At 42.3% G+C, this 16,888-nt stretch overlaps 1 protein-coding gene across 4 annotated transcripts in view; it reads right to left on the reverse strand.

Annotated features, from left to right (window-relative positions):
• Positions 1–16,888, reverse strand: part of BMF (Bcl2 modifying factor) — an 80,005-nt gene that overhangs the window by 53,016 nt on the left and 10,101 nt on the right. For 3 of the 4 annotated variants that reach the window (XM_045016381.1, XM_045016380.1, XM_045016379.1), the window contains exon 4: positions 4,489–4,586. In XM_045016381.1, coding sequence (XP_044872316.1) covers positions 4,489–4,586 — 98 coding nt within the window. Of the gene's footprint in view, positions 1–2,093; positions 4,587–16,888 lie in introns of those variants that run through there. The other variant, XM_045016383.1, reaches the window with a different exon arrangement.

Genomic DNA, 16,888 nt, shown 5'->3' on the forward strand with positions numbered 1-16,888 from the left:
GTTGGGCAAAGGAAGGGGACCACTCTAGATAACAATCCATTATTTCCTGAAGAAGATACGCTGTTAAGTAGTGACCAAATCCTGTTCCCTTTGAAGTCAATAGCAAAATCCCCCTGGACATCAAAGGAATAGATTAAGATCCTTAGATTTAGGGTGGATAGAACCCTGGTTCCTTTGTTAAAGAAAAACATCAGTACAAACAAGGAGTCCTTGTGGCACCTTAGAGACTAACAAATTTATTTGGGCATAAACTATAACCCACTTCATCAGATGAATGGAGTGGAAAATACAGTAAGCAGGTATATATATACACACACAGCATATGAAAAGATGGGAGTTGCCTTACTAAGTAGGGGGTCAATGCTAATAAGGCGAATTCAATTAGGGTGGATGTGGCCCATTCCCAACAGTTGATAAGAAGGTATGATATCCGAGGGAAAATTATTTTTTGTAGTGACCCAGTCTTTATTCAGGCCTAATTTGATTGTGTCAAGTTTGCAAATTAATTCCAGTTCTGCAGTTTCTCATTGTAGTCTGTTTTTGAAGTTTTTTTGTTGAAGAATGGCCACTTTTAAGTCTGTTACTGAGTGTCCAGGGAGATTGAAATGCTCTCCTACTAGTTTTTGAATATTACAATTCTTGATGTCTGATTTGTGTCTATTTAGTCTTTTGCTAGAGACTGTCCAGTTTGACCAATGTATGTGGCAAAGGGGCACTGCTGGCACATGATGACATATCACATTGATAGATGTGCAGGTGAACGAGCCCCTGATGGTGTGGCACCATCAAATTAGGCCTGCATAAAGACTGGGAGTGGTTGGCTCACTACAAAAAATAATTTTCCTTCTGTTGATACTCTCACTTTTGTCAACTGTTGGGAATGGGCCACATCCACCCTAATGGAATTGGCCTTGTTAGCACTGACCCCCTACCTGGTAATATATGTGCTGTATATTTTTACCTGCCTACTGTATTTTCCACTCCATGCGTCTGATGAAGTGGGTTATAGCCCATGAAAGTTTATGCCCAAATACATTTGTTAATCTCTAAGGTGCCACAAGGACTCCTGGTTGTTTTTACTGATACAGACTAACACGGCTACCCCTCAAAAACATCAGTGGTTGTCAAACCTCTTGTTAAAGGCAGCAGCATGCATACAGGAGTCAGACTGTGTGTAGGACTGTCTTGTAAATACAGTGAAGTCTTGTTTATATTCCAGCCTTCACTGCAAATACAGGAACAAGTGGATTCCAACTTAAGACCTTGGAATAGACAGTTTTGATAAATCAACTGCTAGCAGTGGACATTGTGGCCAGGAAAGGCTCCATCTCTCCGTGAGCCAAACAATTCTGTACAGTTAGATGGTCTACAAAACTATTTCAGCCATTTATTCCCCCCACTAAGAAGGGTGCTATTACAGAATAAGCTAGTGAGGGCAGATCATCGTCTAGTACCTATATCAAACTTACTTTTTCATCTTACACTTCTATTGTGGTTGGCTGAGGAGTCCAGGGAGACTTATTTGCTTTGGGGTTTAACTGACCAGGCTGGAATTTAAGGAAGAAAGATGATGCTAGTTTGATTTCTTGATATGGTGATGAAGTAGTGTTCTAAAGTCAGATGGGCCTGCCCAATCTTTGCACACTTCATAAGGCTGTTATTAATCTGACCCCTCTGTGATGGGATGAAAGGATTTCAGCCAAACAGTAGGGAAATGAGTGTGCATTACCTATGTCTGCACCATACTGGCTGACAGCTTTGTTTCATTCCTTCCCCACTGCAACCTCTAAAGCTCCACGCCCCTCTCCCTCAGAGTTTCCTTGACAAGCCTACACCTCATGAGCGGTGGGTATAATAGGCCTCCCATGGCGCTGCCACAGCCACCGGACCCCTGGTTCTGGGGTTTGGTGGCTAAGATTTTGCTTTATTATGCCCCATGCAGGTTCCGGTGTGGTTGAGGAGCCAGTATGTGCTATTCAGCTTCCTGGGTTCATCAGTAATCTCTCTGGACTCCAGGGAGATTACTGATGAATCCAGGAAGCTAAGTAGCACATACTGCCTCCTCAACTGCCCCAGAACCTGCATGGGGCATATCAAAAGCGTCTTTGAAGAGACGCTTTTCCTTGGGTCTGGGGAGGGGAGGAGAGGCGCGGCTGCAGCTAGCCCAGGGCTCCTCCGGCCAACGGGTGTGTGTGTGCTTGAGGCTTCTCTGGGTGGGGAGCTTGTGGCTCTGGCCACAGGGGGCAGGACGATGGGGTCTCGGGGCTCCAGCTGCAGGCGGAAAGGGGTGGAGCCAGGAACTAACTTCCCCAAAGGGGGACTCCACCTGCTGCCTATGCTACACCTTCAGTTCTAAGTGGGCTCTCCCCAAGCTTTAGATTCCGAGGGCTCCCGCCCCTCAATCCAGTCTGTGCTTACCCCACCCCTCAGGCCTGCTTCCTATTTAAACCCCATTCTCCAATCACCACACACCCTAAGTGACTCTGTTTTGCAGAGCCATTGAAGATATTTCAGTAATAAGTAGCAGCTTCCAGTACCGCTGCAAAGTAATCAATGACAGGTACCACTTACATCCCACTGAATAACTCCATAGTGCACGTGCTTAACTAAAAAGAAACAAAGCTAACTTAAGAATCATTGTTCTGAACTCCTGACCATCCCAGAGGAACACATTACTCTGCATAATGTAGCTTTAGCTAGAGGGAGAAAAAGTCAGTTTGCATGAGGAACCCCTTTTGTACTGAAAGATCGCAGCAGAGCTGTGTAAACCGAGAGGGACCTGGGAGCTGGTTTGGAGGGGGCTAGACAACTCCTGCCTTGAAAAAGAAGAATGCCAGTCAAGAGATGGGATTGAGAAATAGAGGGGAAGCATCCAAATACAAATGTGTGCTACAAATCATTACCTGGCACTTTAATGGGGTTACTGAGGGTACATGGGAACTGGGTCATTACAAATATCAGAGATGGAAACAGACTTAAAGAAGGGCAAGAAAAGGGGGGAAGTGGAGGGGAAAGAGAATGTGCAAGAAAACTCCTCTTCCAATACAGTGATTCTTTATTGTTCATTAGGCTTCAAAGCAGACCAGGAGCTCCAGAACCTCTCTGTGTTGACAGCTGTAGCAGGACTGAAGGGCAACTGTCCAGAAAGATTTTTCCTAGTGTTAGTTTTATAATTTGTGATTTAGAATTAGCTCTGGGCAAGTATGGAAACAGTCTGTGGAAAGCAGAGGCTATATCCTTTTCCCTTAGTATTTCACACTTCATAAACAAACAAAACCCAAATTTTTGGGGGAGGTAGTTCCCCATCCCTGTTCCAAGAGTGGCAGCCAAACAGATTTAAAAACACCAGAACAGTCACAAGTCAATGACAATGAGCTATCACTCCAAGTAGTATTTCTGTTGTCAGTGTACACTAATATCACTTCCAGTATTATTCATTAGAATAATAGAGCGATTACTTGTACAAACCTGCAGTGTCGGGGTTCAAAGTAATTACTAACTAATCTCCTAGTCAAATCATGAAGCAAACATATCAGATGCTTGGGATCTGAATCTTCTTAACAGTGCATATGATAAGGAGGGGGGGAAAAATCCACCAGAGCACTAACAAAAATATACAGATTAACAATTCCAGAAGAATGATGCTTAGATTATATTCCATCTTTAACAGCTCTATCCTGGTTTATGGGGACAGTATATAGTGTACAGGACCAAACAGCCCTTTGCACAAAGATCCTGAAGAGTCACCAACATCTTCTGAAAGATTCTGAAGACTCTTCTTCTAACAGAAACAATTCCATCTATTAGTGGCAATGACAAAGAGCGACTTCACATGAAGGATGTCCAACTTGGGCCAATTAAGTCATTAAACAAAACTAGATTTTTACAAGTCTCCCTGGTAATAAAATTCAGGGAAAAAATCAGTGACCCACCTGCTGCTGTACATAAGCTACTTAAGCATAATTGTTTCTAAAAAGAACTTTTTTTCAAAGTTATCCCATAGAGGAGTCAAGTGTCTCTAATCTGGAAGTAGCCCAAAGTACATTTAGAGCCATCAGTCCCAGACACCATCATTAACCAGCAGCCAAAATTACAAAACGCTGCATTCTATCAATTAAAATAAAAAAAAACAAAACTCAACAACACAGAGCAGAGGAACCTGTTCATCTACTACCTGCCTCACTTGCATAGAGGTTACTGATTTGGGGAATCAGCAGCCAGCTTTACCAAACACATCCAAATTCTAAGACTTTCCTTCAACAGTGTTGGACAAGAGCTCCCAGCCTCATCAGGCAAGAAGCAGTAAAGAAGAGTCCTTGGGGGGAGGGGGAGAGGGGGAAAAAAAAAAAAAGCTTGAGAAGATGAGTAAAAGTTTGACAGAGTCCTCACATCCGGCCGGCGGCGTGCATGTCTCTCTCCCCCAGACCAGTGTTTGTTCAGTGCTCCCTGCAGACTGGATGTGACCTGGAACAGGTGGAGGAGTCTCACCTCTGACCTACGTGGTTCCTGTTCGCCTCCACATTTAAGGCCAAGTTATGTATGAAGAGAAGGATCTGCCACCACACTTGATTTCTGTTCTGCTGATGCTGTAAAGGAGAATGATTGAAACAAGGTTATTTATATTTTACAATTGTAACATACCACTTATCTTTTCCAATAAAAACTCAGTTACTTTTCAAGAGCAGACACTTTAATCCCATCAGCACGACAAGGGGGAAAAAAAAAGAGGCAGGGGGTGGGGAGAATGATAAGTTCTCCAGAAATAATTATAGCTCTAACATTAAAAAAAAAAAGCAGACCCTTATGCATTGTGCACAAGAGGATTAAACCTTTTTCTGCTTGCAGGATTTTGCAGAGTTTAGCCAAGTGCTGTTTTTAATCAGATTGGCTTCTGAGCCTCTCAAAAGCCCCAGCTGCATGAACAAACAACTTTCTTAAAAAAAGTTACCCCCCTTCTTCACCCCAAAAGTGAAAAAAAAAGTAACTGGTGATCCATCTGTAAGTGATTTGACACCGTGAAGGTCAAAGGGTTAATCTTCAATTTAAACCACACTGCTGAGGCAGCAAAACTCTGATTTCATCCAGTACAAGAAAACACTCGTGCGCACACACACTCCCCCAGTCCCTCCCCCCCATCACATTTTCCTTCCCAGCATCTCCAAGATAATACTGCCCTTTTTATAGCTACTTTTGACAGTAAGCCATAAATAATCAGCCTTGGAGCCCTTTCCTACCGACTGGAGCCAATTAAACCTTAAGCAAGAACATACTTACCCCCAAAAAAATAAAAAAGAAAAAAAGGAGAGAAAAGAGAAAAGAAAAAAAGAAAAAGAAAAACAAAGAGAAAAAAGCAAGAGGTTATTTCAGGTCCCACTGTCAAGTAATGAAAAGTTTGGAAGTTAAGTTTTAGGGGGACATCAGACCACATAATGCTGCTTTTGGGAAGGAATGCTGTCCCCTCTTTTGTTATATGTAATCACCTCTGTGAAAGTGTTCTCCATTATGCCCCTCCCCCCGCCTTCTTGTTCTTTAATGGCATCTCATACAAACAGGTGGGTTTCTCTTTACACTGCACAATCTGGGATACTGTTTCACATCCCTAACCAACCCTCAATTAAAAAGCCAGTTCTTGTTTTCTCATCCAGAATTCCCTATTTGTTAAGCCAGGCTAGTGACCGTTTAAAAAAAAAAAATCCCCAGCAGACAAGGAATAGAAGGCTGGTTTACAACAACTTCACGTTAGCACATGAGAGCATTACGGAGTACTGCAGCATGCTATATGAACAAGGTATTTCAACTTAGATTAGTCCAACAGGGCAGACCCACATAATCATGAGCTGGAAAAAGAGAACACCTTAGCTGTAGTTTACATACTAGAATTGATATTCAAGAGAAATATCCAAAACATTCCAATAAACTCTTTAGGTTGTGCTCATGCTTTCCAGAGACTAGAACTACAGAAAAGGTGCAACATGAACCTCAAATGCACTCAGATTAGGCCTTGGAAAGGACATGCACGGTATTCACTAACCTAGCAGCAGTTCGTTCAATATTTTCTTCTTCTCCACAAGACTTAAATGTGTCCCCAGATTTCGGAGGGTTCACACTGTTCTAATTACAATGCACTAATGTCTTTCTGTTCAGAGCGTGGCCCACGACAGCCATTTGGGAGCCTGGCATCATTTGTTCCAAAGAGCCCAAGGTTTAATACCCACAAGCAACCTGTCCCAGAGTGTGGTTACATTCATGGGTGAGAACAACCATTCCCACCATGCAACTCTGGTTGGATTAGTGTCATAATGAACCCCTAAAATGCTCCTAAGGAGGCAGATGCTTTTGGTTTCCCTCTATTCTTATAGCCAGCCTTGAATGCCTTTTTGTCAGAGACTTTGGAGATCTCTCACTCTCTTCTTTCCCCTATCCCAAGCCACATTTCAGAACCTACTCTGACATGCGTGTGCAACCAAGACTCCTGACAGCATATCCAGAAAACATGTTTTCACCAACTCATTTGAGACCACCAATCCAAATGCCTGATAAATAAGGTCTTCAGAGTAGCCTGCCGTAAGCATACTGTGGTGTATATGAAGGTGCAATAGATTTTCCCCATCTCCACCACTTAGCAAACTATAGGAAAGAGCTGGTGCAAACACTAAAGATGCTCCAAAGGAAATACAGGCAGATTTCACATGTTCAACAAGATTTATTACTTCATTGTATTTGTGACCAAACAAAATAGGCTAGTCTTTAACAAATCTGGAGAGAAATGTAAGAGATGGCTGTGACGGGTTGGATCACAGAAACCACCCTGGGAGCTGTCAACTGATGTGCCAAGACTACCTCTGCTCCTGTTTTCACTGCCAGCTCAGGACTCCAGCACCCTGTCTTGCTGAGCCAGACACTCCCGTCTGCTCCAACACAGACGCAGGGTCTGAATTACCTGCCCCAAAGCTGCAGGTTTACCTGAAAACAGCTCACAGAAGTGTGCTTGTCTTTAGCACTCACATGCCCACTCCCAATGGGGTCTAACCGAAATAAATCTGTTTTACCCTGTATAAAGCTTATGCAGGGTAAACTCAAATTGTTCGCCCTCTATAACACTGATAGAGAGATATGCACAGCTGTTTGCTCCCCCAGGTATTAATACATACTCTGAGTTAATTAATAAGTAAAAAGTGATTTTATTAAATACAGAAAGTAGGATTTAAGTGGTTCCAAGTAATAACAGACAGAACAAAGTAAGTCATCAAGCAAAATAAAATAAAATGTGCAAATCTATTCAGTTTGATTAGACATACAGATAATCTCACCCTCAGAGATGCTTCAGTAAGTTTTTTCCTCAGACTGAACACAATTCTTTCCCCTGGTACAGCTCTTGTTCCAGCTCAGGTGATAGCTAGGGGATTCTTCATGATGGCTCTTCTCTCTCTTTGTTCTCTTCCATCCCTTTATATATATATATAAGGCGGGAATCCTTTTGTCCCTCTGTGAGTTCCCACCCCCTCCTTCTCAATGGAAAGACACAAGGTTAAAGATGGATTCCTGTTCAGGTGACATGATCATATGTCACTGCAAGAGTTCATTACCCACTTGCCAGCACACACCTATACAGGAAGGCTTACAAGTAAAAAACAGCCATTTGCAGACAACGGTCCTAGTTAATGGGAGTCATCAAGATTCCAAACCACTATTAATGGCCCACACTTTACATAATTACAATAGGCCCTCAGAGTTATATTTAATATTTCTAGTTTCAGATTCAAGAATGGTACATTTATACAAACAGGATGATCACACTCAGTAGATTATAAGCTTTGTAACGATACCTTACAAGAGACTTTTGCATAAAGCATGTCTCAGTTACATTATATTCACTTATTATTAATTGTTTATAAAGCCATATAGACTGCACAACATCACAATGGCCTTAAGCTGTCTTAAAAATAAATCTGAAACAAACAGCAGTTTAACCGGTGGCACTCCTTTCCCATCTGCTCAAATGACATTTGTCAAAGTGCTTATTTTGGGGCATGCAGGGGAAGAGATGCACTAGTTTAAAGAGCATGCAAATTTATACTGCTCTACATTTACATGGGTGCAAATGGTTAGCATACATCTGAAACCAAATATCATACACTGCTGCCCTATTTCAGGTAGGAGGTAGCCTTGAGTTTTGTTTGAGTTTCTTATGCAATATATTATATGTTTCTAAATGTTTATCTTCACACTTTCTCAAAGCTCAATAAGCAAACTTCAAAATGTATTGGTGCTTTATTATGATGGACAAAAGGAAGTCTGGAATTATTTCCTCCCACCAAAAAATGGCTTTTTCTACTTACTTTTTATAGATCAGAAATTCAGGCCTTTTCTACCTTGGAAGACTCACTGGACAGCTGGAGAGCTAGTGGAATCTGACATCACAAGTACTAAAGTGAAACCTGATTGAGCAAGGAAGTTATTTTATCCAGACTCTGTTCTGTATTTGTTTTAGTTGATACCCGTTTGAGTTAAACACTTGGAAAAAGTCATCTTTGTGCAAAACAAAGGTGGGGGGAAATATCAGAGTAGGTAATGTGCAAAAAAACCCTGTATTAAATTAACAAAAAAGCCTCTCAAGCCTTCTTTATATGTCAAAGCAGCAAAAAAGGGCACACACTTAGTTCCTGCACTCCCCCGTTCCCTTATTTTGATGGTCACCTTTAATACCACTGACAGCTACCTCCTGCTTTAAAATACAATACAATAAAGCCACCAAGCTTTTCATCAGCAGATATCAGTGTGTTACGAAGAAGGTTGGTATCATTATTCCCAATTCACACATGGGGAAATTAAGGTACAGAGAGGTAAAGTGACTTGCCCAACGTCACCCAGCATGCCAGCAGCAAAGCTAGGAATAGAACCCAGGTCTTTAGAGTCCCCATGCTCTAGACCAGGGGTCAGCAACCTTTCAGAAGTGGTGTGCCGAGTCTTCACTTATTCATTCTAATTTAAGGTTTCGCGTGCCAGTAATACATTTTAATGTTTTTAGAAGGTCTCGTTCTATAAGTCTATAATATATTACTAAACTATTGTTGTATGTAAAGTAAATAAGGTTTTTAAAATGTTTAAGAAGCTTCATTTAAAATTAAATTAAAATGCAGAGCCCCCCGGACTGGTGGCCAGGACCCGGGCAGTGTGAGTGCCATTGAAAATCAGCTCACGTGCCGCCTTCGGCACACGTGCCATAGGTTGCCTACCCCTGCTCTAGAACTCACTGCCTCTTTATATTTTCCTATTTAGTCAGATTCAAGAACAGCACTTCTTCAGTGACAGGACGTATGTCAGATAAAAATCAATGGTACCATTTTAAATATGAGACAAGAGACATGGAGGAAAGATAGCAGATGATCTCAGCAGTAAGGATGGAAAAGCCAGTTCAGAAAAAGAACTTACCCAAACCTGAGTAGGACCTTCTTGGAAGTTTCAATAAGTAAGTTCAAGTAACATGCCTCTGCCAGGACTGGGAGCAAAATACTCAAATATCACAAGAGGATTTTTTCCAAGGGACTGCTTGCCTGCCAGAAAGGACCAGAAATATCAGGAGAGCCAGTTCATGAGATTTCCAGTTGGATTTCTCAGACACAAGAGGCTCAGTCAAATATCAAAGTCACACAGCCTTGAGATTTACCCATCACTACCTCGTGGTGCAGATTTATATTCTTCCCAAGGCTGATTCTAGCCCACCATATCCCTGCCAACAGTAATTCACTTCGTAACCTTACTCTGGGAGAAAATATTAGGGAAATATAAATTGCTAATGACTCTAGAAGGGAACTAGCCTGTGACTAAAGCAGACGAGAGTTATAAACTAGAGTAAGTCAGTAAGTGACACAAAGTTTGAGGCACATGAAACAGCTTCCTGTTGTAGCTGCAGCCTTTTAAGAAAGGTATCCTTACGAGACTCTGTCCAAGCTGTTACCACGGATGTTTCAGTAAGTCACAAGAAAGGTAATTTTACAAGAAAAAAATTGTTTTTATATATATATAAAATAGGGGAGAGAGACCTATCACTTATTGTGCAACACACTGTGCAACACCCAGTAGGAATATCGATTATCGAAAACATCTGTTGCCAATTCTTGTCCCTATTCCATTTTTGGCATGCTTCCTCTCTCCCATCATGGCTCTTATGTTCTTTATTAACTTGTTTATGTAGAGGCATCCTGGCTGATACGAGCACGGTTCTGGGAGTGGACTTTAGGTTTGTTAGCTGACTGTTGCTGTATAGCACATTTTTTATATAGATCTCTATATCTATATCTCCAACCAATCAGCATCCCAGTTCTTGTGTCAAACCACTTTTATTCATACTCTGTCCTTGGATACAAGTTTGTGGCTCAAGATGATTTCAGGAGATGAGATACACAGTTAAAGATAAAATGCATCACTTTGGATGCAGCTCTCAGAATCACAGGTAGCTGATTGCTGGAAGAAGAGGTTTGTTTTTTTCATGCTAGAGGAGCAGCTGTGGAGTCCCTCCATACAAAACAAACTGTCGCACATACATTTCTATATAGAGAGTGTATATATTCACGGTACTATTGATGGTACCTTTTGTATAAGACAATGTACCTTTGTTCACAGCATGGGTGTCAGTCACACTCTGCTTTGCTTCACAATTCTTAACCCATGTAGTTCTTCAAGGATCAAATTCTGTTCCCAACACAGTCAGCGGCCAAACTTTTGTTGAAGTCAGTGGGACCAAGATTTGGCTGTAAGTGGCAACACTGTTGAACAGGAACATCAGTGGATGTGTGTCTAGGGGTATTAGTCTCTTTTTAGCTACTAATACAAATCTTGGCAAAAGGTTGCTACTTCTTGCAAAGAAACAAAAAACACTTGCAACCAAGGAGCAGTTGTTGACTCACTGTTGAAAGCTACATTTCATTCCAGGTGGCTAGAGGCACATTTGTGCTACTACAAAACAGATTTGAGTTTAGTAAGACTGGGAAGTCACGTTTCCCAAGGCAACAGACATCATGGATGACATCCCAGCTGGAAAAAGAAGTGAAGGAAGGGGACAAAGAAAGTCACACTACAACCTCATGGGTTCCTAATGACTAGGGAATAATACACCTGCAAAAAAAGTAAAAATAGTGGGAGAGAGAAAAAATGGACTTATTTAGAAGGAGCTCCATTCTCTTGCTGCCACACTCAGAATAGGATTGTGTTGTGATAATTGCAAATTTACTGTAATTTTTACTGCCTGCAAATTTACTCTAATTATGAGCTCAACTGTAACAAGTATGTGACAGTTCATAAGATGTCACAATAACCTATAATAATAAGTATTGATGGGAAAAGGTATGAAAGAGAGACAGGAAGACAATCTAATTCAAGGAGTGTGTTAAAATCACCCTTGGGAAACAAGAAAATGTGAATCCAGAAATTAATAAGCCAAAACTGGCATGTCAGATATGAGACCTAACTGGTTGACAAAATAATGAGGGGATGGGCTATTTCACCCATCGCTCCTTTTTTGGTTCCTTGTCTACACTGCGGGGGAGAGTCAACCTAAGATATGCAACTTCAGCTATGCAAATAGCGTAGCTGAAGTTGGCATATCTTAGGTCGATTTACCTGGCCGTGAGGACAGTGGCAAGTCGACCGCTGCCGCTCTCCCGTCGACTCCGCTTCCGCCTCTCGCCACGGTGGAGTTCTGGAGTCAACGGCAGAGCGATCGGGGATCAATTTTAGTGCGTCTACACTAGACGCGATAAATCGATCACCAATAGATCGATGATCGGCGGGTAGTGTAGCCATACCCTTGAAGAAAGACACTTTGTGGGAGAAATAAGGAAGAACAGATAAAGGCTACAGGAGTGAGCTTCTTCGTCATGGCTGCCACGCCCACCACACCCAGGTCTTCGTCACCCTGATCCTGAGAAATGTCCTGACCAGACCAAGCTGGAGAGGAACCCAGATGACATCACCACCTCTACCAGCTCCAGCTGAATCCCAACCACCCCTGGGATACACTGGGATTGGACTTTAGCAGCAGGCTGGAGCTGTTGTAGTTATCACAACTCACTACTTCTCTTTCCACCCCCCAAGGGCAATTAGCACCATCTTAGATACCATCTAAAACAGTGGTTCTCAATCTGTGGTCCCCCAACTGCTGGGGGTCCGCAGACTATGTCTAAGTAGCCCGCAAAAGACAGACAGAAGAGTGACAACAGAATTCAACTATACATATAGACAATAGGTTTCCAAAGGGGTCGACACCTCCATTCAAAATTTCCAAAAGGGCCTGCAAATGAAAAAAGGTTGAGAACCACTGATCTAAGACGGTCAGGGTTTTTCCTTCTAAAAACTCTCTCCAGTTAATGGTGGGCAAAAAAGGGAGGTTGTTAAAATAAAGCCTTATTTAATTTTAGATGCTTCAACTGTTTTCCCTTCTTTTCTTTATCTTTAATAAAAGGTTAAAAAAGATTTTTAATGGTGTGTTTGCCATGGTACTAAGCAGGCTGAGGTCTCTGTGTATCAAGCCCCGACCTTGTTCAACACTGTTTAACGTTGGACAGTGACTGGGTCATGTTACCACATTTGGGCCACTTACTCCATCTAAATTAATACAACATTTCTGAAAGGAAGACAAGATAGATCCTTCCTATAATGGACATCATGGCACCATCATGTGGAAGAGGGAGAAGTAGTCACAAGCACAATCTGGTTCTTATGATGCACAAATTAGAAGCCAGTTAGTCAACATCTAGAGAAAGCCACTAAATATTTGGGGGTTCAGAATGCGGAGATGGGGGAGACACATGGAAACGAGTTGAAGAGACCCCCAGCTGCAGGAGCAGTGGAAGGAATAACACTGACGCTCACCACAAAGGGGATGCCAGGAGTGGCAAGTAACTACCTTTATTAAAAAGCCACATTCTCCGGCTTGGGGGAAGGTTTGGCAAGCAAATCACTTCTCGAAGTTTTTCTAACTCAGAACAACCACCACCATTTACTTGTGCCTTCCTCTTTGAGCTGAGCCTACAGGAAGTGGAAGCTAACCAACACCATGGCAACAACCAACTGACTTTCAACCTGGAAAGAGCAACTGCTGGCCAGTACTTTCCCAGGCCACAGTGCTTCCTATCCTGTGCAACCTGGCAAGGTTATTTAGTTGTGTTTTCTATTCGGGGTGGAGGGAGAATAAAGGCTCCTCAAGACTCATGGGATCTTTTCATCTGCTGCTGCTTTATGCCCGTAGCCCTCGAGACCCTAAGTCACAGTCATCATTTACATGGACTGGGGCAGGATTCCTTTACAATTGACTCTAAATCAGTTGCAGGGGTCCAAAACACCAACCCCTCCCTAAGCTCCTTCCCTGACAAGAAGTGCCAGCTAAGGACTGACACTCCCACCTCATCCTCCCCAAACTGAACCCTAGGAGATGTAGGAAAATTTCTCTTCTCTGATGAAGTGTCCCAATCTAGCATGTGCGGTGCTGCCTGCCCAATCTGCCCTTGCTCTCCACATCAGCAGAGCACTCTTACCTGAGAATTTCAGTCAAAGTGGAGGCAGATTTTCTAATTGGCCTAGTACTAAACTTACTAAAAGGTTGGAATAACATTTTAATTGATTTGGGGTGAAAAACTAAACCTCCCATTTGGAGACATGGTGCTGATGTTAGGAGAAGTTTGGCTTAACCCATACATTAAAGATTAGCTACTAGAGCCCTGTTTTCTAGGTTTATCTTGTTCATAATCCATTCTACTGCATATGCATCAGGGTCCTCCTGGCCTTTGTTTTATACAGATCCCTTCCTCATAAAGGGCGGTTACAAAGGAGTTTCTTTATCTGATGAAGGCACTGGGTAGAGGGGGCAGGACTAGTCTCCCTATTTTTAGATATTGACATTAAGTAGAAGAGGAGGTAAAAGTAAACCTTTCAGATCTACTGCAAGAAAATACCCGAGGAGACTGAAATGGAACTTTGAACAGAGCAACACCCCCCCTACTCCACTGGAAACACAGAAAGGCAAGCAATCAGGTGCAGCACTGAAGCCTGTGGGTAGTTCAGCTTCTTGTCAGCAGTTCTGATGACTCAGAGGCTAAATATAGAGAGTGATATAAACAGAGCTGGCCGCAGAGCAAACACTGCTGAACTGACCCATCTCTCACGCATACTCTCTGAACCTGGAAGTTGCAAGCCCTCCTGCAAGAGGAGGCTGTCGGCTCCAGAGCCTTTTCATTGTGCTGCCAGAGGTGCAGCTCCCTTTCATCGCAGGGTTGCATTACATCACACAGCCTAATCAGGGTGAATAAAAGCAGCCCTGCTGCTTTAAAGGGACAGCACACAGCAGAGTAAAGAAAATGTTTGTTTGTAAATAAACCAAGTTCCATTTGCCAGTGACAACAGTAGTTACTAAAAGATCATAAAGAGTTAATGGGCTATTCTTCAGCAGCAAGGAGGAATTTACAGTTTGAGTTTCCCACTTTGTCTCTCCACCAGAGAGTTTCATTGACACACAAATGTGCTCGCACAAATATCCCCCCCATTAATAATCAACCCAAACATCCCCCCCAATCTCTAGAGAGATCTCAATGGGATCTAGCAGTCAGAGCAAGGGGCTGGACTCAGAGCTCTTGGGTCCTATTCAGTGGTCTGCTCCTCTGTCATTCTGCCACCTTGGGCAAGTCACAACCTCGGTTTCTTAGTTTCCCCATTTGTAAAATGGGATATTACTACTTTTAGAGTAAGAAATAACTGCAGTATCTCAGATGCCATAGTGTGGTACTGGCTGAAAAGTGCTGAGTTACTGGTGACCATTGTCCTCAATGTCCTCAATGACTCTTAAAGGGATGCACTGCAGTTTATCAAGTGCCTTGGGGTCCTATGGTAGCACAAAAAGTGTTGTAAGTTATTTATCAGAAAACAAGGCTGTAGGCAAAGCGAGTGCAATTCATCCCACATCATTTGAGGTGTCCTGCACTGGTTATAGAATGATAGAAATGTAGGGCTGGAAGGGACCTTGACAGGTCATCAACTCCAGCCTCCTGCACTGAAGCAGGACCAAGTAAATCTTCTAGACCATTCCTGACAGGTGTTTGTCCAACCTGTTCTTAAAAAGTTCCAGTGAAGGGGATTCTACAACTTCCCTTGGAAGCCTGTTCCAGATCTTAACTACCCTTGTAGTTAGACAGTTTTTCCTATTATGTAATCTAAATCTCCCTTGTAGCAGATTAAACTAATTTCTCCTTGTCTTACCTTCAGCAGACATGGAAAACAATTGATCACATCCTCTTTGTAATAGTTCTTAAGTCTTCAAATATGTTATCAAGTCCTTGCTCAGTCTTCTTTTCTCAAGACTAAATATGCCAGGGGTTTTTTTAGCCTTTCCTCATGGGTCAGGCTCTTTAAACCTTTTCTGTTTTTTTTTTTGGGGGACTCTCCTCTGGACTCTCTCCAATTTTTCCACATCTTTCCTAAAGTGTGGCACCCAGAATTGGACATAGTTCTCCAGCAGAGGCCTCACCAGTGCTGAGTAGAGCAGATTTACCACCTGTGTCTTACATATGACACTGCTAATACACCCCAGAATATTAACCTTTTTCACAACTGCATCACATAGCTGACTCATTCAGTTTATCCACTATAACCCCCAGATCCTTTTCAGCAGTACTACCACCTAGCCAGTTGATTTAAGACCAATTCCCTCATTTGTCAAGGTCATTTTTAATTCTAATCCTATCCTCCAAAGTGTATGCAACCAGCTTTGTGTCATCTGTACATTTTATAAGCACACTCTCCACTCCATTATCCAAGTCGTTAATGAAAATATTTTCTAGTCCCAGACTCAGGACTGACCCTTGCAGAACTCTACTAGATATTCCATTCCAGTCTGACAGCAAACTATTGATAACTACTCAGAGTATGGAGTCTATCAACCTGTTATACACCCACCTTATAGTAATTTAATCTAGACTGCATTTCCCTAGTTTGCTTATGAGAATGCCATGTATGACTGTGTCAAAAGCCTTACTAAAAATCAAGATTTATCATGTCTACTGCTCCCTCCATCCATCAGGTCAGTAACTCTGTCAAAGAAAGAACTTATGTTGGTTCAGGATGATTTGTTCTTGCCAAATCCCTGTTGGCTAGTCCTTATAAACTTATTATCCTCCAGGTGCTTAGAAGTTGATTGTTTAATAATTTGTCCCAGTATCTTTCCAGGCATCAAATTAGGCTGACTGCTCTATAAATCCCCAGGCCCTCTTTGGTCCCCTATTTAAAAGATAGGTACTATGTTTATCCCTCTCCAGTCCTCTGGGACCTCACCCATCCTCCATGAATTCCCAAAGGTAACAATTAGCATTCTGTATCAGAGGGGTAGCCGTGTTAGTCTGGATCTGTAAAAAGCGACAAAGAGTCCTGTGGCACCTTATAGACTAAGATGTTAGTTCTGAGATTGTTCCAGCTATTTCCTTAAGTATCCTATGGTGAATTTTATCAGGGTCTGCCAACTTCAATACATTAGGTTATTTAACCTGTTATCCCTATTTTAGCTTGCATTCCTTCCCCCTTGTTGTTAATACTGTATTGAGTATCTGGTCACCATTAACCTTTTTAGTAAAGATTGAGGCAAAATAGATATTAAACATCTCAGCCTTCCTGATGTCATCAATTAACAACTTTCCTTCCTCACCAAGTAGAGGACCTACACTTTCCTTCATCTTTTTCTTTCTCCTAATGTATTCAAAGGCAATAAGAAAGAGGTTTTTAAGGTCATGTCTATACTTACCTCTGGAGTGATTGATCCAGCGGGGGTCGATTTATCACGTGTAGTGAAGACATGATAAATCCACCACCGAGCACTCTCCTGTCAACTCCTGTACTCCACTGGGGCGAG

Source organism: Mauremys mutica, chromosome 4 (assembly GCF_020497125.1).
Source record: "Mauremys mutica isolate MM-2020 ecotype Southern chromosome 4, ASM2049712v1, whole genome shotgun sequence".
NCBI classification, from domain to species: domain Eukaryota; kingdom Metazoa; phylum Chordata; order Testudines; family Geoemydidae; genus Mauremys; species Mauremys mutica.